Source organism: Arvicola amphibius, chromosome 12, assembly GCF_903992535.2.
Source record: "Arvicola amphibius chromosome 12, mArvAmp1.2, whole genome shotgun sequence".
NCBI classification, from domain to species: domain Eukaryota; kingdom Metazoa; phylum Chordata; class Mammalia; order Rodentia; family Cricetidae; genus Arvicola; species Arvicola amphibius.
Window position 1 is genome coordinate 85,013,162 of NC_052058.2, and position 26,766 is coordinate 85,039,927.

A 26,766-nucleotide genomic window follows, 5' to 3' on the forward strand; every position below is an offset into this window, starting at 1 on the left:
TGGTCCAAGCATGTGTAGGAATCATGAGAAACATGGCAGCTGGTGGAGATCAGAGCCAAGAGGTACTCATGGCTTAGAAGGAGGTGGAAGAGACAGCAGTCCTCACAGCAGGCAGTAGAAACTCCTTCTGCTAGCTCCCTCACCTCGTGGTCAGACCAGAGGCTTTCCAGGACCTTAAGGAACTCCGGAGCTCTGGCTATGAAGACATCTTCAAGCCTGGTATCTGGGCCCCATTTCCAGGAGAGCAGCTACATCAGGCGATCATTTCCCTGGCTGTCTTGTTATTTTGTTCTGTGTAGTCATGTGAGATTGCATTTCTAGTTCTATCATTGAGGGAAGTGTTTGTGGAGGTGGAGATCAAACCCAAAGTCTCACACATGCTAAGCAAGAGTTTACTACTTGAGCTATGACTCATCTATCATCACAATTGTCCTCATCTCCATCATCATCATCACCACTGTCATCGGGATCACTGGGGTGGAGCCCAGGGCCTTGGGCATGCTAGGGAAGTCCTCTGCCAATGAGGTATATCACCAGCCCTTCTGTACAAAGTCTTATACACTTCTGTAAGTCTCTTTATTTGGATGAGGAGGAAATTGAGGCTCAGAGAGGGTAAGTGACTTCCTTGAGTCAACCAGTAAGTCATAGTGACCAGATAGTAATAGCAATGATTGATTATATTGGCTCGGGTGCTGTGAATTCTGTCTGTAAGACATTGCTGCGAAGTGAGCGCTTTGCAGGGACTGTTTTGTTTGATCCGTGTGACCAACAAACAAAGACACAGGTTCATGGATGGGGACCTGAAGTTTAAGCACTTGTTGCGGTCACACAGCTGAAGAAGGTCAGAGCTTAGGATTGTGATCCAGGCTAAGCAACTTCAGAGCTTGGACATGGGACATTGTACTTTTAAGTTGGGGAGACTCAAGTTTAAGTTCCATCCATGAAGCAGACACTGACATTAGAAAAGGCCTCCTTGGTGCTTTATCAGCCTGGACGGGAGGGACAGGAGGCTAAGAGAACTCCAGCATTAGAGTGTGCACAAGGGGACCGGGCCTACAGCTTCTCGGAGCCTTGGCCTCTGCCCCACCTGCAACCTGGCTGTCCCCTCAAGATGTCTCCCTCCAGTGGCAGATGGACCCTGATCCCAGGGACGCCAAAGTCTGTCTTTGTTCTCTCTTTGACTTTGCTTCATAGGATGTTCCTCTCACGCACCACCTCACACCAGGCCTGGGCCCTGCAGCCTGGTGTTGTGCTCCGTTTTCCAGATAGGACTTTTCTGTATCCCTAAGAGGAGGTCAGCAGTGAGAACAGGCATGAATGGTCAGGGTAGCCACACAGGAGGCACCTATAACTAGCAGGCTCATTCCTAGGCCCTTTGGCATTTCTGGTCCTATTGTCTCCTGTCTTACAAGAGATACTGTGTAGTGTTACATGTTTAGACTGGATTCTAACCCTCTGGGACCTGAACCAAGTCCTATCACTTTATCCACTTCGGGACCTTCAATATAGATAGCGATAGCCCCATAGGTGGGGCTAAAACGTAGTGGGCACCCAGGAAGTCACAGAGCTGCTTCTGGCCCATTAACGGCTGCTGTTAGGTCAGAAAATAGGCTACTTTCCCTGAAGTCTGGCATCACTGAGCAGTCTTGGGAAGGGTGCTTAGCTTCTCAGAGTCTCAGTTTCCTGTGCTGAGCACTGGGCTGGTGATACATTAGAGAAGTCTGATGCCCTTAGTGTGGGCAACATACTGAGCACACAGTAGGTGCTTACTGGGTGCTCACTTTCCAATGCATCCTGAGAGCCCGGCCAGCAGTGAGGCAGACCTATAAATGCTCTTGACTCCTCCTGTGACAAAATGCTTAGGGCAGCCTGGGAGGGAGGTCTCGGTTCCTCTGCCTGCGTTAGCAGCCAAATGCACCCTTCCCTTCTGCTCACCACCTAGTCCCTGAATTTCCTTCGCGCATGTCTGGATCTAGAGTCTGGAGATGAAAACTGCCCATGGGGCAGGAAAGATGATGGTTCAGCTGGTAAAGTGCAAGGACTTGGTTAAATCCCTAGAATCCACGTGCTAAGCTGCACCCTTGAGCTTGTTACCCCAGCTCAGGGGAGTCAGAAAGAAGTGAATCCCTGGGGCTTTCTAACTAGCTAGCTTAGCCTACTGGTGAGCTCTAGGCTGGTGGGAGAATGGGTCAGTAAACAAGGGGGGCAGCTCCCGAGGATGACACCTGAGGCTGTCCTCCAACCTCCAAATACATAAGCACCCATGTACATGAACATACATGGGGACACACACATGCGCGCGCACACACACACAATGCTCTGGTGACAACTGCTGTCCAAGGTCTCCTTTGTATTTCTTTTTCTTAATGTACTCATTTAATTTTGTGTGATGGGTGTTTTGTCTACATGGATATATTTTTAAAATATTTATTTATTTATTATGTATACAATATCCTGTCTGTGTGTATGCCTGCAGGCCAGAAGAGGGCACTAGACCCCATTACAGATGGTTGTGAGCCACCATGTGGTTGCTGGGAATTGAACTCAGGACCTTTGGTAGAGCAGGCAATGCTCTTAACCTCTGAACCATCTCTCCAGCCCCTACATGGATATTTTTGCATCATGCATGTGCAGTACTCATAAGGTCCAGAAGAGGTGCCAGGTGCCTGGAATTGGAGTTCCAGATAGCTGTTAACCACCATGTGGGCGCTGGGAATGGAACCTAGGTTCTCTGGAAGAGCAGCCACTGCTCGTAACTACGGAACCATCTCTCCAGACTGTCTTTTATTCACACATTTACTTAGTTTTCCTCCTTCTCTTTTCTGTACTCAGTTTTTTTCCTTCGAACTAAGCAAGCATAACTGTTCAGAGGGCTCCCTGAACCTTCAGATGCCCTGCCCAGCTTAGTTAAGGCCCCTGTTTTGCCTGGATTTTTCTGGAGTCAGCAGCACCCCCTTGTAGAGTTGCCCATTCTCTGTTCCCTAGGCTGCTCTCCCACCCTCTTCCCTGCGCATAGGTTTCTAGGTCCCCAGGAGCTTTGTGGTTTCTGCCTGTGGTGCCTTCCTGGGTTTTGTGGCCGGCCCTGTTTTAGGCCAGCAGCCTCGGGAACAGCTGCTTCGTGTGTGGTTATGTGAGATGAAGCCCCCACAGCAGGCTGATGACGGACGGGGACATGTCACATTACTTCTGTAGACAAGGACTCCAGAAGGCATGTTTCCCTGATGCCCTGATATCTGAGGCACAGTCTTCAGTCTTACCTTCATCTGTGTCTTCCTCTCTCACAAAGAAACCCTTAGCAGCTCAGTTGAATAGAAAGGGAAACTGAGGCCTGGGAAGCAGCCCTTCCTGGACAGAATTCAGCAGAATCCCATCTCTCTCTTCTCTCCTCTTTTTTTGAAATCCTTTCCCACTGTAGCCTAGGCTACCCTGGAACTCAATATTTATCGCCATCTTTGAACTTCTCTCTGCCTCCCAAGTACTGGATTAAATGTCTGTTCCTCTGCTTGCTCTCCTTTCTCTTCCTCACCCTTTTGTATCCTGCCATGTCTTTCAAGCCCTCCTGAGGCACCTCTCTCTCTTATGCTGGGCCTTCCAATCCTCCATGTACCTCAACAATACCCCATTCCCCACTAATAGGGCAGGAGGCTATACCTCAAAACTCTGGGCTCTGAAGCAGGAGAAGAGGGGGTGTTTCAAAGGAGGAGTCCTTACCCCATTCCACTCAGTGCCCAGTGACTCTGAACTGACCTCTCTCTCCTCTTCAGGATGCTGCAGAGCAACCAGCTCCGAGGGATCCCAGCAGAGGCACTGTGGGAGCTGCCCAGCCTGCAGTCACTGTGAGTCACTGAGGGCCCACCTTCCTGGATCTGTGGCACAACCCAAGCCCTGCCTTGGTTTCCCTTCCCCTGAAGCCCACGCACGAGTCCAGATGAAGCTTCTGGCTCTGAACTACTGAGAGTTTTATTGTCATACGTGTGCATCAATGACACTTGTGTGGCTGCAGGACTGTGGGAATGGAACCTCCCCAGGTAGGGCTACCAGGACAGTAGTCCTGAGGCCACTGGCATTCAGCCAAGGGAGCTGGGCTGTGGTGTGGAGACTACTGTCCCAAAGAATCACCAGGAAGGGGCTGTCCCTTCCCTTAGCTGACTTTTGCCCTGGAGCTCAGTAGGAGGAGGGGGTCAGATTCAAGCGCCTACTTCCTTCCTTCCTTAGAGGGGAGAGGGGACTGTGATCATAGACTCTGGGCCACCCAGGATAGAGCCTGCCCTCCGAGGAGCCCTGTAGTTCCGCTTTTGCCCCACCAGGGGAATCATGGCAACAGAGCCAAGCCTGCCCTTGAGAGTGGCAACAGGTGCTAGGGTTGAGGGAAGCTGGTCTTGTCCACCTGTTGTGTTGTATGGATGCTGTGCCCAGCACAGGGCTGGGAACATGGTAGGTGCCTCACATCTATTTATGGAAGCCAGCTGAAGTTTTGGTTGCACCTATATCCATCCAGTGGGGTGAATATGTATTTTGGGAAAATCATGGTTGGGGGATGGGAGTCAGGTAGGCATGACATTTAACTTGTAGGAACGTAGGCCTGTACACTGAATGTATAGGACAAGATTGCCGTATCCTTGGGTGTAGGTTCTGTTATGGCCAGCCTGGATGCGGAGATCAGACAGTCTTAACCTGTTTTTATTGTCCTTGAACAGAAGGAGGGAGACAGGGAAAGTGGCTTTTCTCTGGACTCTACCTTTAAATAGAAGGTCTCTGACCAGCTAGTCCCAGCCACCACAGTTTGGGCTTTCCTCTCTTTCCACCACAGTTTGGGTTTTCCTCTCTTTGGCTACCTGTGTATAACTGCTTTTGTTGACTGAGTGGCCTGGGTGGCAGAAACTAACTTTCCTCCTCTTGCTGTCATCTGTCTGGCCTCCATCCCAAAGCGTCTAGGCCTCTGGCCCCAGCGCCCTTTCCCTCCATCCAGCAGGATGGGTAGGTAGCATGCTCCGGGAGGCCAAGGTCGGTAGATGAAAGCCAGGAGAGCCTTGCATGCTGTCTTGCCGGCAGACTAAACATTTGCTTAGGGCACCAGCAAAGAGCCAGGAGAGCCAAAAATAAGAAGTGGTGGATGGGGTGGGGGAGGGTTGGCATTTCAATCAAAGCATCAAGCAAACTCATAGGAAAAACTTGGACTTATTTTGAAGTTAAATCATTAATTAAAAAAAAAAGTGAGTCACACCTTTTACTGAAGATCTCTGAAGGTCTTGTTTTCAGAGCAGGCATTTTAAGTTAGATGCATAGTTTTGCTCATACATTCTGAGAGGTGAGCTGCCTCCTGGCTTGTGGGACCAGAGCATTCACTCCAGCCCCATCGCAACCCTCTGCTTAGGCAGATAAGGGCAGAAATCATGGCAGTAGGTCTTGCCTCTTGCAATCCTGGGAACACCAGCCTGCCAGAGAAAGCTTGGCTTCAGTCCCTGCCTCTGATCTTGGCCCCATGCCTCAGTGTCTCCATCTTAAAAGTGGTTGTACCCTGCTCACCTCCAATGACTTTCCTGAGAACACATAGACTCCTTTTGAGAGGGGGTAAAAGAACCAGAAGGCTGCACACAGCTGTGACAGAGCTCACCCATCCAGTTGTCGGTTCGTTCATTTCAACATATTTCCAAAGCTGGACTAAGTCAACAACAGTTGTATTAGGTCTTGAAGATCGGGAAAGCTCAATCATGTGAAGAGCAGAGAAGGAAATGATGGACAGAGGGACCCCAGGGTCCAGGGTGGAGAGGTAAAGGGAAGGAACTGAGTGAGCACTAGGGAGTTTGGCTGAACTGTGTGTGTGTATGTGTGTGCAATTGGTAGGCAGGACAGCGGTGGAGGAAGAACTGAAATTAGCAAATGATACCGTCTGACAAGTGACTGTCCCTTAGTTAAGGATGCCATGACGTTGATAGAAGGGAGCCGCAGAAGGACTTTGAGCAGGACAGCAGTGAGAAAGTTTAAGTTTTTGTAAAGTCCCCCTTTGCAGCAGTGATGGGGATTGAGGGGGGTGGGGTGGAAGCCAGGCTGCCAAGAGTGATGGTGGCCAGAGGATAGGCAGGGACAGCAGTGAACGGAGAAATGGATGGGCTCTGAAAACTTCAGCACTCTCAGCTCCTCTGTGGGCTTCCTGGAAGGCCTAGGTAGATTACTCAACCTCCATCCTGTTTTTCCTTATCCACACAACCATGGCAGCGTTGGCATCCACTCATCTCAAGGGCGCGGCAAGAGATGAGTTCAAGGTACAGGAGGGACTTGGAACAGTGCCTTCTGTTGTCGCTGCCATCAGCATTAGCCCCAGCTGACCATGGGATGTAGGGGGAGGGGAGAAGTCACACCGACACCAGTACTCTGGCTTTGACAGCATGTAGGAGGATCTTGTCACCAAGAGCTTGGCACATGGTGGAACTCATGCAGAACGTGCTGGAGAAATGCTAAATATAACATGAACCCTGGCTTAACCGAGGTGATCAGCAGCCCAGATAAACCAGAGGTTGTTCTTTCTGTCTCCAGGGTGCAGGTGCTTGTGTGTTCATGTGCAATCATGCCTGTATATGCATATGTACATTAACATGCATGTGCATGCGTGTGTAGGGGAGGGTGAGGAGGAAGTACTTAACACGAGGACTCAGAATGGTGGGTGTTATATCCTGAGCTTTTGGAAAGTAGAGCAGTTAAGGAAAGACCCCCTGAGACATTGCAGAGGAGGTTGTCCCCATCAAATTCACTCCCCACTATATCAGATAGCAACGGTGAGACCGGGTTTTGTTAGAGTCTGAGAGGACAGACATAGCTGAAACAAGTGTCATAGACCTGGTACATCCGCTCCACATGTTACATCTTCCATGTGACTTTATCTTTATTACCCTCCTTACCAACTGCCCTCAGCTAACAGATGAAGAGACCTGCAGGAGAGTTTTGGGGCTATCCAAGGTAGAGTTGTTGAGGCCCATGCAAGGGTGCTTCGGCTGTGGGATTCCAAAGGCTGTGAAGGGCCCCTTCCTTTGATGGCCATCATTCAAGGCTCTCGTTCCCTAGAGAAGGAGAAAATAACAGTGTCCTGTCTGTAGCTGGCACACCAGGGAGGCACAGTCACTTCTCTCTTCCATGCTCTCCCATAGCGTGGGCTGCCCTCCTAAGAGCAGGCAAGATGCGCAGTGGAGCATGTGACCTCTGACATCTCCATATGGCCTGTCTCTGTTTTCCTGGAGCCTTGCATGGCTGAGCCTTGTGGATGGTCCTACCTTCTACCAGCTAGAACCAGACACAGGGAACAGGAACTAGGTAGGGGGAGTCCAGTGTGGGACTCAGGCAGGGGCGAGGCAGCCAGCCTGCATTCCAGGGGCCATGTATTGAGTTGGATGTGACACATGAGCTATTTGGTTTGGCACCTGGACTGGTGGCACCCTACTCCCCAGTACCCCCCTTTGCACACACTTACTTCCTCCTGGACCAATGTGGGAGGAGTGCGGCCACACAAGACATGTCACACCGGGCATGAATCCAGGCCAAGAGAAATCGCTGCAAGCCCACGGAGCCTGGATCTAGATAGAGCTGGGTGGGGGTGAGGTAGGGCCCTGGGGAGAACCCATGGAAAAGCAGAAGCAAAGCTCTCAGAGTCAGCTCCAGGCTGGGCCCTGGGTCTGGGCATCTTGGGAAGCACAGTGGCAAGAAAAAAAAACAAAACAAAAACAAACAAAAAACCGGAAGAGGACAGAAAAGAACTCAGTCTTGGAAGCCCTGGGGAGTATCTGTTACCAAGGACAGCCACTTGGCAATGGCTGTTGTGCTAATCTTTTTTTTTTCTCATTTTTTTTATTAAAGATTTCCATCTCCTCCCCCTTCCCTCCTCTCCCTTCCACCCATACCCCCACTCCACCCCTCTCCAAGACAAAGAGCCATCAGGGTTCCCTTCACTATGTTAAGTCCAAAAGCCCTTCCAGGTAGCTTCCAGTTATGATCATTTTATAGTATGAGGCAACTAAAGCCCAGAGGAGCTTGCTAGAGGTCAAACAGCTAGGACAGAACAGAGCTGGAATTTTGGTTTAGTTCAGACTCCATAGTACCAAGGTCTTCACTCTGCCCTTAATACCTTTTCAAAGCTCTAATACCTTAGGGTCCAGAGATTTGGGTTCAAGTCTTGATTTTACCACTAGCTGTCAATCATCTCTCATCTTTGAGCCTAGGGTTCTCCATCTCTGAGGTGGGAAGGTCAAATAAGACGATTGGACTGCCAGGCTTCCGAGAGATTGTCCTGATAGGAAGTTATTGCTGGCCCTGTTCTGGGATGGCTGATGGCTCCTGAGTCTAGTTTGCTCAGTTTGTGCTATGACCACGTTCCCTGTGAACCTTCCTAGCACCCTGGGAATGCAGCAGAGTTGGACAGGGAGAAGAAAAACATGAATGTGTTTAGAAGAAAATTACCAAGCATTCAGTTCCATACCAGATGTCCCCCAGGAGAGGGGCTCCTGGGAAAGACAAAGCAGGTGCCCCTCCCTCCATACCGTGACCTACTTTGAAGGGACAGCTGTACACAGACTAATGCCCCAGGCAAGGTTGATAAGAGCAGAGTGCAGATGGCACTTGGTGTGTGACAGTCACTTGCACCTGTCACCATTCTACACATCGCTCCTGGGGGGCGAATATTATTGTTGGTTTGCCTTCCTCACTCTGCAGATGAACATCCTGAGACACAGAGAGAGGGGATGCTACTGCATCAGAACTCAGGTGGCTACTCACACATCTACTGCACCTAGCTGCCTCGTCTGAGTGGCTGAGGGAGAAGATGGCCAGTTCAGGGGATTGGCAAGACTTGGGGACCAGGGCGCCTGCTCCAGGAGTTGTTGGGCTCTGCCATAGGCGTCTGGGGATCCTAGAGCCAACTATTTTTGCCTGTATCTTGGAATTCTAAAGTAGAGCCTAGAAGGATGGGGCAGGACGATGCTACAACCGGAAGAGCTAGGGTCTGCCAGTGTGATATTAGCTTTGCCCCTGAGAACTCTCGGCCTTGGTGGGAACCTGAACACCTGAACAGGTACCAGCCTGTTGTGTCTAGGGACCTAGCTTTTAGAGCGTGCACGGGTTGATCTACAGTGCGGGCCTGCTTACAGCCTAGCTTGTAGCAGGACTGGGCAGGACTAAGCTCAGACTTCTGGGGTGACAAGAGGACTTTCCTCTCCATTCATATGTAAATTGTAAATTGTCGGGAGGACCCAGGGGAGGCTTGAGTGGTCTCAGAAGAGTCAGGTAGACCTGGCATAGGGATGGGTCGTTCCCTCCAGGAAGCATTCCCCTGCCCCCCACCCCAGGGCGCTATGAGAAGAGTGAGGAGAATAACATGGCGAGCCAAGGGGAAGGGACTGTGGGTAGAGTTGGGCAAACTTAGTCACTGGCAGAGCTCACGGAACAATAGCTTCCCTGCTCTTGTCCAGAAGAGCTGATTACATCATCTGGGAACCTGTTAGCTACTTCGTTCTCAGCCTGGTGGGGCACTGTGGTACCAGCATTCCAGAGGTAGAGGTAGAAGGTTCCTGCTTCTGAGAGCAGCTTAGGCGACATAAGAAGCCAGATCTCAAAGTGTGTGGGGAGGGGACGCACATTTCTAGGCCCCAGCCCCTTTCCACTGAACCAAGTCTGTGGAGCAAGTCCCTCAGTGATTCTGACTCTTTGAAGATAAAATAGAGATATGGGGAGCTTTATTTCCTGAGCCGCTTTAACACACCACAGCAGTGTGGTTTCAGCATCCCTCTGTCACATTGCCCCGCTGTCTGCCTTCCATCTTCTCATGGCTTCTCCCCTTCTCTTCTGTCTCTCTGTCACCTCTCACAGGGATACTTGTCACTGGGTTTTAATGACCTCATCTCAAGAGCTTTCTTTAAATAATATCTGCAAAAGTCCCCTTTCTTCCAAACAAGATCTCACGTACTGGTTCTGGGCATTAGGATATGAATTTATAGTTTGGGGTCACATTTCAGCCTCTTGCAAGAGACGTTGAGAATGTGGAAGAGAAAAGATGGGCCTGGAACATGCTTGATGGTCAAGAGTTGAGGCTGGGGAAGATGAGATGGTACCCTTCTATAACCCCAGCAGTATGGAGATGGAAGCAGAGATCAGGAATTGAGGGCCAGTCTGGGCTACATAATGAATTGGGGGCCAGCCTGAGCTACAAGAGGAAACAGCACGGTCATGAAAAGTAGAAGCAACAACAAGATAACAAGATGAAGTAAACAGAGAGGGGAGAGGGCTCCTAAACCCCAGCCTGCGCCTGCAGGCATGTGGCAGAGGGAGACCCAGAGCTGACAGGAGAGGGAGCAGCAGGCTCTGAGGCAGAGAGCTCTGATCCAAGATCCCAACCTCTGAAGCTGCTCAATCTGCTACAAAGGAGTGAAATCCCCATCTCCAAAGCTGGCCTTGAGCCCTGCTGGTGATTTGGTGAGTTCTGTCTGTACCCCAACTTGGCTGCTCTATAGGGAGGGCCCTGGGGCCCAGCTGTGTCAGGGGGCCTAGCAAGGGGTCCCCAGGGACATGTGGGGTGGTGATGGCCTCCCTGGTGTGGCTATTTCAGGCAGCATGATTATATGCTACCTTGTTTGGTTCTTCCAGGGTTCCGGGAGTTGATTACTACATGTGTCTGGCCAGAGGCTGCTCTGAGGTAGGCGGGTGGGCAGACTAACAGCACTTGCAGCCCATGAGGGTCCCAACATGAGTCATTTGGCTCCTGAGAGCCACGGAGAGAGTGTCTCTGCTGGGATGGGCTCTGGGACCTGTTGGCGATTCTTTCAGCCATAAATGCTAGTCTGAAACAGACGTGGCTCCAACTGGGCCACCCAGAAGCAGCATTGGGCTCCGGTGTGATGGGAGACTTTGCAAAGAGCTGGGGGCGCCTCATCTCTCCTACAGGTGTCTCTGGGCTATGTGTGGTACTGGAGGACTTCTTGGGTCAGACAGTCTCTGACTAAAGCTCCTGACTCCTAAAGTCCCTTAGGAATTCTGAACTGAGAGACCAGAGTACCCAGGGGTGGGCCTGGGAGCTCAGATTAGTTTTAGGCTCAAGGGAGCCCTTAAGCAAAGCCCAAAGGCGGGGCTGCCCCTCCCACACAGGTTTCTCCTCCCTCTGGGCAAATAGCCCTTCATAAGCAGTCAAGGCTGTGGCAGAGCCTTGGCTCTGGTAATATCTGTGCAGAAGATGAGATTCCACCGTGGATGTTTTTCCTCCCTCCACCAGCCTACTACTCTGGCTCCTGGCTTCCCTGCTTCCTTCCCTTCCACCCTCTTCCCTGTGCTTCACTTCCTCCCCACCCCTCTGTCTCCCTGCTTCCCCTTCCTTCCCTCCTGCCTCCTTCCATTTAGCTACTCTTTCCTGATTCATAGAGTGCTTGTAATGTAAGACACAGAAGATGCTGATTTAATAAACGAAGGCTCTGCTGTTTAGCAGCTTACGACTTCTTTGCAGATGTCAGATACTTAGGTACTCATCTTCCCCTCAGCCACACTGTTGGAGCCACACTCCCAAGACAGAGAAACCACTGCAAGAGAACAGGGCTCAAAGCAGGTGTAGAAAAGGAAGCTAGCTGACTGCAAAATAGAGTGTGCCTGATACGAGTCACGCTGGGAGCTAGTATTTGCTAGGTGCTTGGTGTGTGGAGAGGCAATGCGTGGCAGACACAGACTCATTTATGCCTTACTGCACATCTCCAAGGAAGGTGCCATGACCTCTATTTTACAATGAACAAATGGGGCTTTAGGGAGCAGCTCACACAGAAAGGTCATCTGAACTCCAAGTCCATGCACTTTTTTTTAACATAGAGTTCTACTGCACAGTCAGACTGACTTAGATTTATGGTTCTCTTGCCTTTGCCTACTGACTGTTGGAATGATAGGTCTGCACAACCATGCCTGACCCATGAACACTCTTAGGAGGACTCTAGAGTCACAGAAGCTCAGCTGAGCAGGATCCTAAAAGACTATCTACCTCCAAACACCAAGAAAGCTTACCAAGTGCAGACCCGAGGTCCCTTCTCAGACCTTTTGAACAGAGATTCCGAGGACTTTGGGTCTTGGGAAAGTAGCCTCTGGTGACTGGTTCCACACCCATTTTGGGAACACTGTCCACATCCTTAATTTGAGACATGCCTCATGAGCCTGCAACATCAGCAGCCTCCTGGAACATGTAAGGCTAATGGAACCTTAAGCATCACTCAGAACTCTTGGTTTGGAATCTGTGTTTGAACAAGAAGCCCCCTTCCCCACACTCTAGGTGATCAGTAGAGCGTGACTTCAGAATTGCTCCTCTTTTGTTCAGTACCCTGGGGAGGGCACACTCTGAGCTTGATGGAGCCTCCTTACCCTACCTTTCAATCTCAGTTAAGATAGATAGTAGTCATCACCAACCGGCAAATTCCCAGTGTTTTTAGATGCTAAGGACTTCCTATACAAAGTCCCCAAGGCTTAGAACCCCTCACTCATTCCTCTGCAGCTGCCTGTACACTTGAGCTAGAAATGTGAAAGTCATTCAGGATCACAGTTTCCTCACTCGGCCTGGGGACAGGGAGATAGAGATCTCCTTCATCCTGACATTTCAGAGAGCCCACGTTTTCCCAGGATTCTTTGCCACTGAGGCCTGGGAGCAGCCCAACGGGGAGGCGAGAGAAGGCTCAAGTGGCACTAGAAAGGGTGAAGGCAGTGTGACCTGGCCACCTCTGTGGCTAGCAGCCTCCTTTAGGCTCCACCCTGGTCACTTTGGTGGGAGAAGATGGGCGGGGAGTGAGGGAAGAGGGGTCTTTACGGAGCGTCTCTGAGTAATCTCCCATCCATTTATGAGCCTCAACAGTGCAGATGGTCGCTTGATGTAGCGCAGGAATCCAGATGTCAACTGGAGAAGGCAGAGAAGGACCCTGGTTCTTGCTGTGACCCAGTCAGAGGTGCATGGATAGAGGCTGCTTGCCTGGGGCCCCATGGCCCTGGAATAGCAGAGCAGAAAGCTCAGCAGTCTGCAATACTCCTTTTCATGTGAGGAAATCGAGCCACACAGAGGGTGGAGCATTCCTGCTTCACCCAGAAATCGGCAAAGGAGCCTGAGGCTAGACACCCCTCTTTTTTAGCTGGCTGTAAGATCAGTTGCTCTGGAATGTGACCCCATCCGGGGACTCTTGCCAAGGTGGCTTCCTTCCCCTCAACAATCCTGACACCTGTTTCTGAACTTAGAGCCAACTCCATCCCCCAACTCTTCCTTCAACAGCTCTAGTGGGTGGGGTGGGCAGCGTTGGGTGGGGAGGCTGCACCAAAGAACTCCGGGCCCTTGGACAGGGTCTGGGCTGGGGCAGGTGGAGTGTGAAATGCCATGGTGTTTGCGAGATGAGCTACTGCGGGCAGCCGTGCCAAAGGATGCGGGGCTAACCAGGGCCTGGCAATCCATGGTAAAGAGTGTCTGTTGTCCTCTGACTCAGTAGTCTCTTGGTTGAGGGGATGGGCACTGCGGCCCCAAGCTTTTGACGCCCTCACCTTGTCTCCTAAAAGAACTGTTTCCAGATGTGTTTTCAGTCTGGTTAGCCTTTACATTGCTGGCTGAGGCAGAAGCACAGAACCTATCTGGGGCCAGAGGACCAAAATCCTTCAGTGTGCAGTGACCTCAGTCCCATCCTTATCACTACCAAGCCACACCGTCAGGGTAAGATCGGTGAAGTGGGAGACAGGGAGGGAGAGGAGGGGACTCTGAGCACCCCCAGTGTGGCGTGTACCTCATCCGCTCTTCAGCAGGCAGCAGGTCTACTGGTCCACTTCCAGGGCCTGTTGCACAGGGCTGGTCACATCAGCTCATCTTCCTTCCTACCCTCCAGGCTGCCTGCAGTGAGATCTCTGAGGCCCTTCTGGACCACCAGAAGGAGACGAGTCTTTTTGCTCATCTCTCCACTCCTGACTCTAACTCTTGCCTGACTCTCATTCTCCCATTCTCCCTGCCCCTGGCCACTCCTCCATCTTCTCTGCAGACCCATTCTCTTCCCCAGTCCGTTCTCTAAGGGACACTATTGTTTGGAGTCTGCCCTCCTAGGACAGTTCCATGTCTGCGTGTGGGCTCTGTGCCCACTTGCATGCTGATGTTTCTTGGGGATCTACTTTTTCAGCCTAGGTTGGTCCATTGAACTGACCATTGGAGTCTCTGCTAGGTGGGCCCAGAAGGGCCTCACACCTTTCCCAAAGTAAGCCCACCACCTTCCCTTCCACACGTCACCTTTCTGAATTTTGTATTCCAGGGAATCATGCCATTCATTTACTTCCAGAGTTTGGAAACTGGGTATCAGCTTTGACACCAGCACCACCAATGCATCCAATGCATTGGGTTCCAGTGACTGTCCATCCCAAGCGTTCTGTAACACGGCTACCTTTCTTTCCTTCCCTGGCCTGTAACAGCTTTCTTTTCTGAACTTGCCTTCCGCCCTTAACTGCAGCCAGATGGGGCTTAAGACACAAATCTAAGCAAATCACTTCTGCTTAAGATTCTTTAGTGTCAGCCCGAAGACAAAGCCAGAATTTCCACGACTCCCACTACCCACCCTGCACATGGTTCAGGACTTCTGCATCACAGGAGAGGGCTTGCAGCTGCTCCTGCTGTTTGTTGTTGCTCTCCCTGGGAGACTGCCAGTGGCCTTGCTCCCCGAGCCCCAGTCAACAAGGGCAGGCAGGACACCTTGGAAACACCTCTGGCAGCAGTTCATATCTTGGGGGCGCTAATGCCAGGTGGAGAGAGCTTATGGGCCCAGACTACCTTTCTCTCGTGAAAGAGTCAGTGCGTGTGTGTGCGTGAACAAGGTGCAGGATCAGAGGCATTAGTCATTTGCCAGTGGCAGCAGCTTGGAAGATCTGGGGCTTAAATTCCAACTCAAGTGTGTCTGGGTCATGAGGTCATGAACTTTCTACCACAATTTATTTGCCCCTTCCCTTTTCCTAGGTTCTTTTTGGACCACGTGGTAGGTGGGTAGTTCTGAAGGAGGAAGGAATGAGGGTTCACAGATTTTTTTTCCGGACCTCCTTCCCTTTCTGGGGAGGTGGGATAGCAGACAGGGCCGAGACGTGAGTAGCGCAGGTAAGCATGTGTTCGACATGAGCAGGATGCGGGTCAGAGCCAATGCAGGCAAAGCAGCTGGCTGTGGAGGAGTCTGGGCTAAGTTCTGTGCCAGAGACGGGGCGTGGGGAGGGGAAGCATGGGAATGGTAGGCCTCCACCATCTGGTAGTGTCTTGTGAAAGGCTGCACATTAGGGCACGCATCACTCTAAATAAAACAATAAACTTGTTAATTTTGAGAAAGTCGCGCCATGGCTAGAGCAGAGAATATCATTATTAGATTTACCTGCTACTTGCAGGTAATCTATGTCCCTGCGGTCACTCGGTGTGTGGGGGAACAGACATCTCCCTACAATGGAGAGGAGTCAGAGTCTCATGGAGAAACTGTGAAAGCGACTATTTGGGGTGTTCATAATTTCCAGAGTTCTGGGTTGGGGTGGGGGTGGGAGGAAGGAAGAGAAGCCTCCAGATCCGCGAGGCCAGGGAGCCAGGAGGCACTATTCCCCAAAGATGCTCCCCCTCTCCCGCCCAGCCTAGTCCCCTTTCCTTCCTGCTCTGTCAGCTGCAGTTGACAAGAATGAAGCTGTTCAGCCTCCTCAGGGACCAACCAGGCCTTCTGGGCCAAGGCAGCTGTCTCGGCCCCCAGCCCCAGCTCCAGCCTGCTCCCCTGGCCCCCATTAACCTGCCTCTGAGCTGCGCATCTGCTAACCTGGGGTCTGAAGGGCTTTAGGATTAAAACTCCTTTAGAACATCTGGAGTGTTGGGGTAGGCGGGCCCCACCTGGAAGGGAGAGGAGGTGAGAAGGGGGAGAAAGGAAGGAAGATGGAGGAGGAGAAGGGATGAGAAGCAGAGAGGGAGATCAGTTGTGCCGTGTGCATGGGGGTGCGGATGGGGAAATGAAAGCATCTAGCCCTGCCGTCTGTCCTTTGTCAGGTGGGAAAAGGTGGAGGGCAAGGGGAACGTGCTGAAGTGTGCACCCAAGGCTCCGGTGGCACCAGCGAGGTAACCTGTGCCTTTCATTAAAGACCTCATAAAAAGCCCTGACTGCCTGGGGCAAATCTCCCTTTGTGTTTCATTGTGGGGTCCTATTCTCTGTTATATGTTCCAGCAAAGGCAGCCATCCCTTCTTTTCCTAGACCCGGCTTCCTCTGCCTCCAAAACTTTGCCAGAATTGTTTCTCGAGCTAAGATGTTTTCTTTTTCCAGGCTGCCATACCTTGCTTCTCCCCTTCCTGCTACTACAGCACTTCCTCCTCCAGGAAGTTTTCCAGGATGGCTCCACCTGGCTCTGGGCTCACCCGACACATGGAAACCACGCAATACCAGGGCCAGGGGACCTGTCTTTGTTAGCTTTCCTGTCTTCTTAGTCTTGGCTTTTGCATCCACAGCTGGGGGGGGGGGGTGGTGGTTCTGGGCTTTGTGGGATGGAACCAAGCGCTCCTGGGAATGAAAGGGATAGTGAGAGTTCTGTCCCAGCCAACACCAGCTGTGCCAAATGTCCTGCTGGACCCGGAGTCTGCCACAGCTGCCTCTATCAGAGTTCAGAGTGAGGGCTGGGATGAGGATGTGGGTATTAGCTAGAGATCTGGATATAGTCTTAGGGACTTTGGATCCTAAATGGATCCTTGAAAACGCTGAGGAAGGCCTTTATGTCCAGCCTAGGGCAAATGGCATCCATCCTGGCTCCTCCTTCTTCCTAGTAAGAAGTGACAAGTATTCTGAAGCTTCTCTGTGCCCTGGAAGGAGAACGAGGCAGAGTGTTGGCCGATGTGAGTGCTACATCAGCCTTCTGCCCACCGATTACCCCCTCTCCCTTTCATGCAGGTCCTTCACCAGCCCTGGCCAGGCTCTTCAAGCTCTGAGGCCCAGGCGAGTATCCCCTTTCGGTGGACAGAATGCTGTGGGATTGTATAGGGTCTTTCGATGAGAAAGCTTTTATTTGGAAGCCAGCTCTGTCTTTTTCTGGGAGAGAAACGCAGATTATCTCCGCCTTCTGATCCTCAGCTTTGAGATCTGTAAACTGGGAATAATAAAGAGGTCATTAGGAAGAGTAACGAGAGGATGGCTAGAGAGACTGAGCCCAAAATGGGGACACCTAAGTACACAGGAAGGGGTGGACTGTGTCAGAGTTACTGCTGCTCCATCTTCAGCCCCATCTTACTTGGTCCCATTCATCTTCTATGGTTAACAAGGTCTACAGCTCAAGAGTTTGGGCAACTCAGAGACTCTCTGGTTATGGGAAGCTAGAGTCAGATAGACTGGTTTTTACTTTTTTAAAGAAATTATATATATATCATGCACATCGGTGTTGTCTGCATGTGTGTCTGTGTTGGACCCTTTGGAACTGGAGCTGGAGCTACAGACAGTTGTGAGCTGCCATGTGGGTGCTGGGAATCAAACCCGGGTCCTCTAGAAGAGCAGCAGCTCTTAACTGCTGAGCCCTCTCTCCATCCCCTTTTCACTTTCTAATAATTTATTTATCTTTATTTTATATGCATTGGTGTTTGACCTGAATGTATGCTTGTGTGAAGGTGTCAGATCCCCCCGGAACTGAAGTTACAGACAGTTTGAGCTGCCATGTGAGTGCTGGGACTTGAACCTGGGGCCTCTGGAGGAGCAATTAGAGCTCTTAACTACTGAGCCATCTCTCTAGCCCTAGAGTGGTCTTTTAAGAGGACTTGACTGTAAAACTAGATTATTCCAAGAAAGACAGATCCAACCCCTGAACTCACAGCTGGAGGTCCCTCTAAGGGCCCGTTACTCCTGCAGGGAACATGTTTGGATGTTTACCGTTCTTTGGGCAGACTTGAGCCTCTTCCCTGTGATTCACCCCCTTCCAGGGAGTTCATCATTAAACAAGCGCCTCAGGACACATACACAGAGAGCTCATGCTAGGACAGAGTCACGGCTAAGAGGAAATGGAATACAGTGGTCACGGAGGAACTATTGTGTGTTGACATGGGACAGGGGCTGTGCTGGCTTTTGAAGGAGGAGTAAGAGTTGAACTGGTGAAGGGAAAAGGACAGCTTTTGCTGGGAGAGGAGGAAGCACTTGGCAAAATGGGAAGGCGGCATTAAGGTGGGGGGCAGTATGGGGGAACAGTCAGAGAATGACAGCTTGATTTGGAGCCAGTCCGGATGGTCTTTTACTGCAAAAAGGCTGTGTATAGGAGATCTGTCTCTACATAGACAGGTCTCAGGGAACAACCAAGAACCATGATGCCTAGAGGCAACTGCAGGGTTTTCACAAAGGCACATGGATCTGAGAGGACCCAGTGGATTGCCTGTCCACAGCACATCAAAGAGGCTCTGCTGGGAGCCATGAATAAGCTTCCTCCAGAGACCGCTGTGGGATAGGTCCTAGACCACAGACAGCAATGGCCCTGTGGTCAGCTCAAGGGGATGTGGCCTTGAGATTCCAATGCTATGACCTGGAGACAGGATGGGCAAGAGGTACAGGGGGAGATGTGATACAGAAATACTGAGACGAAGTGGGTGAAGGGGTCTTCCCTGAACACCCTCAGCTGGTTCTCTAAACCCTCTGCTCCCGGCTGCAGGCTCCATGGAGCACTCCCTTGTCGGCCCCTTTGCCTCAGAACTCCAGCAGTCTGGAACTTAATTATACACTGACGCACTTTGTTTTTTAAAAACGTGTTTATTTTTGGTCTGACTCATTGTAGAAAATTTAGAAAATACAAAAAAAAAAAAAATAGGAAGAAAATAAAAATCACCCACAATCCTGTCACCCAGACACAATGCTTGCTGGCATTTCTGGGTACTTCTCTGTGAACATACAAACACGGGTGCTCACCTAATGCGATGCTCTAATACCTTCCGTTGGGTGGGGTCTGCTGTCATGTTAAAATTCACCGTAGTATAATACTCATGTAAGAATTTTAACTCAAGAATTTTTTTAAAAGTTGTGATGTAATTCACACAGTATAAAATTCAGCCCTATCTAACCCACAAACATTTTACCACTCTTTGGAGAAAACTTTGCCCCTCAGTCATTCCTCACCCGCACCCCAACCTGACAACTAGCCCTGCCTCTGGACTGTCCCATTCTGAACAGTTTATGGAATTATACAGTGTGGAGATTAGCCTTTGACCTATCATAATTTTTTCAAAGTTCACCCATAATTTGTAACTGTGGTTTAATACTTCATTCCTTATTTTGTTGATCTGGTTTTGGTTAATCCAAGTCAGGGTTTCTTTTTTTTTTTTGGTTTTTCGAGACAGGGTTTCTCTGTGGCTTTGGAGCCTGTCCTGGAACTAGCTCTTGTAGACCAGGCTGGTCTCGAACTCACAGAGATCCGCCTGCCTCTGCCTCCCGAGTGCTGGGATTAAAGGCGTGCGCCACCACCGCCCGGCCCAAGTCAGGGTTTCATGTTGTAGCCCAGGCTGGCCTCAAACTCAAGATCCTAAATGCTCATTCTTTTTTTATAGGTGAATAATATTCCTTATATGGATAAGCTATATTTTGACTTGCCTATGTATCTGTTGATGGATTTCCCCCTTTTAAATTTTCTTTAGTTTTCTTTTGTCTCGACTTTACCGTTTTCAGAGGATGGATTTTGCACTTCCTTTGGCTGCTGGGGGGTGAGCTCAGGGATTTGCACACCTTAGGGTAAACACCGTAGCGCTAAGACACAACTCCAGTTTCTAGGGTTTGCCCTCTTTTCTTCAATTTATTCCTGGGTATTTTATTCTCATTGATGCTGCTGCACATGGAACCGTTTTCTCCTTACGGAGAGACAGAGTCGGCCCGTGTGTATCACTGCAGCAAACACTCGTCTGTACCATGTGCTGCCTCCTCTCTGCAGCGCTTGGTCTCTGGCTCTGATGCATTTTTTTTTCCTGTGGATTTTAATTAGGTTTTTTTCCTTATTGGCAGATGTTTTAAGGGAAGGGGAAACTCAGACTATTTTTCTGTTGTTTTGCTCACCTTTCATTTTATGGCAGGAACTTCGGTTTTATTTCTTCAGTGCCCCAGCTCCTTGCCAAAAGTGCTTGGTGGGGACATTGACTTTACATTGTCTACAACTGAACTGTCATTGTTTTACATTCTTAGGAAATCCAGTCTATGCCCACAGGATTTATTACTTTTTCTTAATCCAAGACATCTTTATAGATCACAATAAGCTCTTTTTCAGTTTCCCTGTTCTCATTAAGGACCTATATATTTCTTGCTAGAATTGCTTCACGGTGTTTGCTGAGTTTTGTTGTGTGCGGGCTGTTTGGGTGGCTGCTGCTAAAGCAAAAGGAATGTTTCACGCTGTCCCTTCTGCTCCTTGTTGTAGCTATGGGGAGTGCTCAGTGCTGCGTTAGCTTCTTTTCTGTGACTGTCATGAAATATCAGTGTCCTGGTAATGTGGAAGGAAAAGTGGGGGGTTTTAGAGAGCTAATGGGACTTGAACCCAGGGCCTCTGCAGGCAAGGTGGATGCTCCATCACTGAGCTACAGTCCAAACCCTGGTTCTGTTAGTTCACGGTTCTGGAGGAACCTTGCTACATCACAACACAGAGGCTGGTATCAGGACAGGAGAGCACACAAGAGGAAAGCACATGGTAAGGTAGGAAGCAAGAGAGATTTTTACAACAAACCACTCTCAAGGAAACTGCCCAGCATCTACAACAACCACGTCAGTCCTTTCCAAGTGTGGTGCTAATACTGGCCTTCGCTCCGGCCCTATTGTTTAAAGTTTCTCCCACTTTTCAACATGGCCAGACTGGGGACCAAGCTTCCAGCCCATGACCCTTTTGGGGATATGGTTAAGCTATTACCAAATCAGGGCACGTATACACTCGTGCCTTTATCTGGGCACCTCATTTAATGCTCACATTAACCTTCATGGCATTGCTGTTGGTTTTCTTGGATTCATAGATCCAAGATATATAAGTACCTAGTATTATTTATAAGCATATTATGAATAATATTTATTTATAAAAATATAATATTTATTTATAATACTAATATTATTTATTAATATTAGTATTGTTAGTATAATTAATAAGTATAATAGTATTATTTATCAATATTATTTATAAATAAGCTTATAAATAACAGTTAAAAATAATCACTTATACCTTTATTTTCTTATTTTGCTCTTACATGTTAGAACTTTTATGACAATGAACATATTTACTTTATTCTAGATTTTGAAAGGAAAATCTGCAGTATTTTTCTCAAAGTATACAATGGTGGATAACCTCTAATATGAATAATAACTCTGGTTTAGGGAAACTACTCCTTGATTTCCTTTTTTTCTTTTTTTGCAAGGAATGTTGCCTTTTTTTTTTTTTTTTTTTTTTTTTTTTTAGGGTTTATGTAGCTTTGTCTGTCCTGGAACTCACTAGTAAACCAGGCTGGCCTTGAACTCACAGAGCTCTACCTGCCTCTGCCTCCTGAGTGCTGGGTGGTATATGCCACCGTGACCAGCTCTTGGGTGATTCTTGAGATAGAATCTCATTCTGTAGACCTTGCTAGCCTGGAACTCAGTATGTAGCCCAGGCTTGCCTCAAACTTATGGCAATATGACTGCTTCAGTTCCCCAAGTGTTGGGGTACAGGCATATGGTACCGCACTTAGTTTATGTGGTGCTGGGTATTAATTAACTCAGGGCTTCACAAATGCCAGCTAGGCAAGCCCTCTACCAACTGAGCAATATATTATTTTTTATAACACTCTAGCATATGATAAAAAATATTCGTAAATAGTTATGGCCTGATAGCTTGTTTTCTTCATTGTGACTTCTGTAATCAGCTAAACTGAGAGAGTTTATCTCCAACTTTTTTGTCCTTGCGCCATATCATAAAGTGGAATTTTATTTATTTATTTAAGAGTTTGGAAGGGTTTAATGGTAAATGACCTGGTCCCAGATCCTTCGGTTGGGAAGTACATTCTCTGCTAAAGTTTCTAGTTTCTTCTTTCAGTGTTTTGTCTCTCCTTGTTTTCTGTTCTCACCTGGTTTTGACTTTATACTTTTCTAATTATTCACTTCATGGAGCTTTTCTCACTCTGTGCTCACCTATCCGTTGACCTGGAGGAAATACCCCATGTGACGACTTTGTTTTGCTTCTGGTCATGGTTCATACTTTTAAAAAGTGCTTTGCTGATAATTTCCATAGTTTCCCAACCCTCTTCCCATTCCTCCTCCTCTCTCCCTGGTACTCGGTCCCTCAAATCTGAACCATATTTACTGTTCCAAGTCTGAATGCTGCCTCCTCAAATGGCACAAACACAATTTCTTTTCGAGACTCTGCTCTTTGCGGAGGACTTGAAGGTCTCTCCAGGCACAGAGAGGACAGAGCGTTCGTAACATTAAAAAACAATGTCCCGTGCCGCCTGTGGCCTGTGGTTTTCCAGTTGAGGCAGAAGGGTGGGCCCCATTCTTTTTACTTTATTCTGCCTGGAAATAGAAGCCATGAAGTCCTCACCCTCACTGCACTAAGAGGGTCTAGGGAAAGTCTTCAGTCCTGGGTTTTTCATTTTAATGTTTTCCTTGATTTCTTCTTCTTCTTCTTCTTCTTCTTCTTCTTCTTCTTCTTCTTCTTCTTCTTCTTCTTCTTCTTCTTCTTCTCCTTCTCCTCCTCCTCCTCCTCATCCTCCTCCTCTTCCTCCTCTTCCTCCTCCTCTTCTTCTTCTTCCTCTTCCTCTTCCTCTTCTTCCTTTTCCTCTTCCTCTTCTTCCTCCTCCTCCTCCTCCTTCTTGTTAGTATTTTTTTTCTTAAGCCAAGAGCAATGCTGGCTATTATATTTTCTGATCCCTTATAATGCAAGGGATATATTTGCTGGAGCAATGGCTCAATGGATGTTCGCTGTGCAAGCATGTTTAAAAAAAAGCCAGGTGTGATGGCATGCTTGCAATTCCAGTACTGGGGATACAGGGATAGGCATATATGTGGATCTGGCTAGTTGGCCAGTCAAGCAATGTGCATAGCTCCAAAACAGTCAGAGACCCTGCCTCAGACATATGAATGTTACTTGAGGAATGATGCCCAAGGTTGCCTTCTGTACTCCACACACATGCACACATGGATGAATGTGCACCCACAAACACATGCATACTCATGAAATATACAGAAGATGCACACACACAGAGAACACATTTGTGTGAACTCCATGAACAATTGCCCAACTAACTAGCTATATCCTTGCACCAAAATGCTCTATAATATAGCTCTGCTTCTCTCTGGCATGCAGTATCTAAGAGATTGCCCTTAACATTTACTTTGAGGACAGCATACTTCCTTATGAGCAATTATGATCATTTTATTTCATTTTTTTCCTTTAAAGTTGTTTTTTTTTTTTTTTACATTTATGCGTTTGTGCATACTTGTACATGAATGGAATACCGGTGGTGGTAGAGGGTAATGCTCGGGACTCAATTCTCTCCTTGCACTGTGTGGGTCCCAGGGATTGAACTCAGGTCAGCAGGCTTGGCAGCAATCCCCTTTACCTGCTGAGCTATCTTGTCAGCCCTTGTTTGTTCCTTAGCCTCACAAGTGAGATATGCCACATTTTATCAGGTTTGAATCGTTTTTTCATGGATCCAAGATTGCTTGCAACACAAAGAACATTTTAAACCTATAATGTTTTTCAGGCTCATTATTTTTGTTCTTTTATGGTGATCATATATGTCCGCTCCATCTTCTCCACGTGAATTCTTTGCGCTGTCTACAGGGTCCAGCGCCACATACCCAGCTCTCCCTCCTGCTTATCCTCTCCACCCCCATCACTTTCCTCTCATTGTCTCTTTATTCCGAGTTCAAGGAAGCGTTTCACGCTCGCCCTCCCTGTGTTCGTTCAGGTTTTTCGAGGAGCCAGGTTTATTCTTTGTCGCTTACAATATGAATCTGAATGTTGCTTTCAACTTCCTTCCTGGCCACATTCCCGTGTCCCACCTAGCTCCATTTGTTTGCGTTTGTCTTTGAAAGGTTTCTTTATTTGTTTCCCCTTTTAACCTTCTTCCTCTATCTCAGCCTTTTTTCTTTTTATTGATTTTTGTCCCTACTTCATAGGGTTTACAATTAATTACTCATGCCTTACTGAGGATGCCACACAACTTCTGCTGCCCTGCCACTTATCCCGGGAACAATCACCTTCTGAAATGTCATCTGGGTTTTGAAGACCACCTTGTCCTTGTGTTTAATTTTTTTTTCAGAATTAAGAGAAAACATTGCTCTTTAGTTTTCTCCCACCTTATATTTTAAATGTTTTAATTTTTTTTGAAAAACCCATATAACATAAAATGAATCATTGCAACTATTTTTTAATTATTTTAAATTCTGTGTATACGCACACCTGCATGCAAGTGTAGGTGCTGAGGGAGGTCAGAGGGGTTGGATCCCCTGGAGCTGGAGCTAAAGGGGCTGTGAGAGGCCTGACACGGGTGCTGGGAATCAAACTGGGGCTCTCTGCAAGAGCGGAACTTGCTCTTAACCACGAGTCATCTCTCTGACCTGCTTATCTAGTCTTTAAGTGTACAGGATCAGTGTGTAGTGAGACGGCTCAGCAGGTAAAGCCCCCAAGCCTGGCAACCGTGCTCCATCCTCAGGATCCATTGTAGAAGGGGAGAACTGACTCTCTCAGGCTGTGCTCTGCCCTCTGCACGTGCATCCTGGTATACTCACATAACATTAAAAAATAATTTCCTTCCACTTTAAGGCTTAATAATCATCCAGTGTGCATTTAGGATTAACTTGTCTATTCATTCACCTCCTGGTGGGTTTTGGGATGTTGGCTCCATGCATAGCTGTGGCTGTGAATACAGTGTACACATCTCTTTGGGTCCCTGCTTTGTTTCTTCTCTTTGTATAGGAACCTCCCCCCCCCCACCACCACCGATGTAGTATTTGTCTATGGAAATGATGGGAATTTTTCATTTACTCTCCTTTCTGGAAAAGTTCAGCCTGCTCTTCAGACACAGGAGAGGAAAGGACAGCTGTGCACGCTGGCGACTTCAGGAAGCTCGTGCAGGGGTATGGCTTCCCACTTTCCTGAGTTTTGACTCATAGACATCTAGGGCAGAAGATGTAGTTCCATCTTCTAGCTACACCAGTTGGGCTGTTCTGTTTCATAAGGCAAAGCAGAGGGAGTCCCTCACCATCAGCTCTCTGCCTTGCTCTGCTGACCCATGGCTAATAGAGACAAGGTTCTGGGTTAGTGCTACCGTTGATCCAGGTTTTAGTTACAGGCACATTCCTCTCTCTCTCTCTGTGTGTGTGTGTGTGTGTGTGTGTGTGTGTGTGTGTGTGTGTGCGCGCGCGCGCACGCGCGCACGCGTGAGCATATGTGTGTGCTTCTTTTTTCTATGTCTTGATAGGCATTTTGGGGACAGATGTTCAGTGGTTACATTTCCCTGTTTTAATGAACACAGCTTGAGAGCGAGTGTGCTTTCTTTGTTTGCTTTATTTCCTCCGGGTGGGAGGCGAGGAACTGTCTCCCTGTTTGTGGCTGTGACTGACGGTCCTTGGGACCAGTCCATCAGGACTGTGGACAGGCTGAGTAGAAAAAGGGATGGCACCTGGTGGGCTCCAAAAAGACATCTTAAGCAAAGATTTGAAGAGATGAGGGTGAAGCAGTTTTGAAAGGGCCACAGCTCCGTGAGAGCACCAGGATGAAGAGCTATGAACTCTGGGGTGGGAGTATCGACAGAGAGGCATATCCTCATCTAAAGTGGAGAACGGGAGAGTGAGAAATGAGTCCATTCAGGGCCAAACTAAAGAGACTAGGTGACTGGCAGCCATGGATGCTGCTGAGTAAGAGAAGGACAAGATCAATGTGGCAATAATTCCCTAGTCTATGTGATTGAGAGATGGATAGATGGGAGATATATGGATGGAAGGATGAACAGGAGATAGGGAAGCCAAGAAAGATGGAATCAGAATCAAGCAGGTGTAACCTCTCCAGTCTCCCACAGTTTAACAGGGAGGAGAAAACAGGTTATTGGAAAGCCTGGAACCCTGGCTAGGAAAGCCAGAATTAATATGAATTCACCCTTTCTTCTTTTCTTGTTTCTTCCTCTAGAAGTGTTAAGATGTGGTTTGGAACTGGGTGGTGGTGGCACACTCTGTAATCCCAGCACTCAGGAGGTAGAGGCTGATGAATCTGAGTTCAAGTACACCCTGGGCTACAAAGCAAGTTCCAGGATGGCCAGGGCTACACAGGAAAACTGTCTAAAAGAAACCAAAAAGATTTTTAAAAATGTGGTTTGGTTTTATTTCCCCTTGCACCTATTACTGCCCCCGGGCTGTCGCTCATAGTCCCTAAACTCTGACATCACTGTCCCCGTGTCTGGAGAGGCATGTTGGGGAAAGCCCCCATTTGCTTCCCTCCTCCACCGACCACAGCTGCCTTTGCCAAGGGCAGGCACCAGGCCCAAACAACCACAGAACTCAGCTCCCAAACACATCTCAGACTGCCAGGCAGGTCCTCAGAAACCAGCCTGTCGTTTGGAATCCAATGGTTGGAGGATGGGAGGAGAGATAGGATAGCTTTCCACCATCCCCACCCCCGGATTCCGGGATTGTCACCCACAAAGCTGGCCTTCTGCCCAGATCTGTAGGTCCATGTCTTCAGGGGAAGCTCGTGAAGGCTACAGAGTCTCCTGCTGCCTTCCTCCTGTAGGGCATGTAATTATTTTTATATATTGCTGCCGAATAGAACACAAGGAATGGCTTGCAGGAACA

At 48.8% G+C, this 26,766-nt stretch overlaps 1 protein-coding gene across 1 annotated transcript in view; it reads left to right on the top strand.

Annotated features, from left to right (window-relative positions):
* The window catches only part of Lgr6 (leucine rich repeat containing G protein-coupled receptor 6), a 117,890-nt gene that overhangs the window by 38,064 nt on the left and 53,060 nt on the right, over positions 1 to 26,766 (top strand). Inside the window, exon 4 of the mRNA XM_038349768.1 lies at positions 3,765 to 3,836. Coding sequence (XP_038205696.1) covers positions 3,765 to 3,836 — 72 coding nt within the window. The remainder of the gene's footprint in view (positions 1 to 3,764; positions 3,837 to 26,766) is intronic.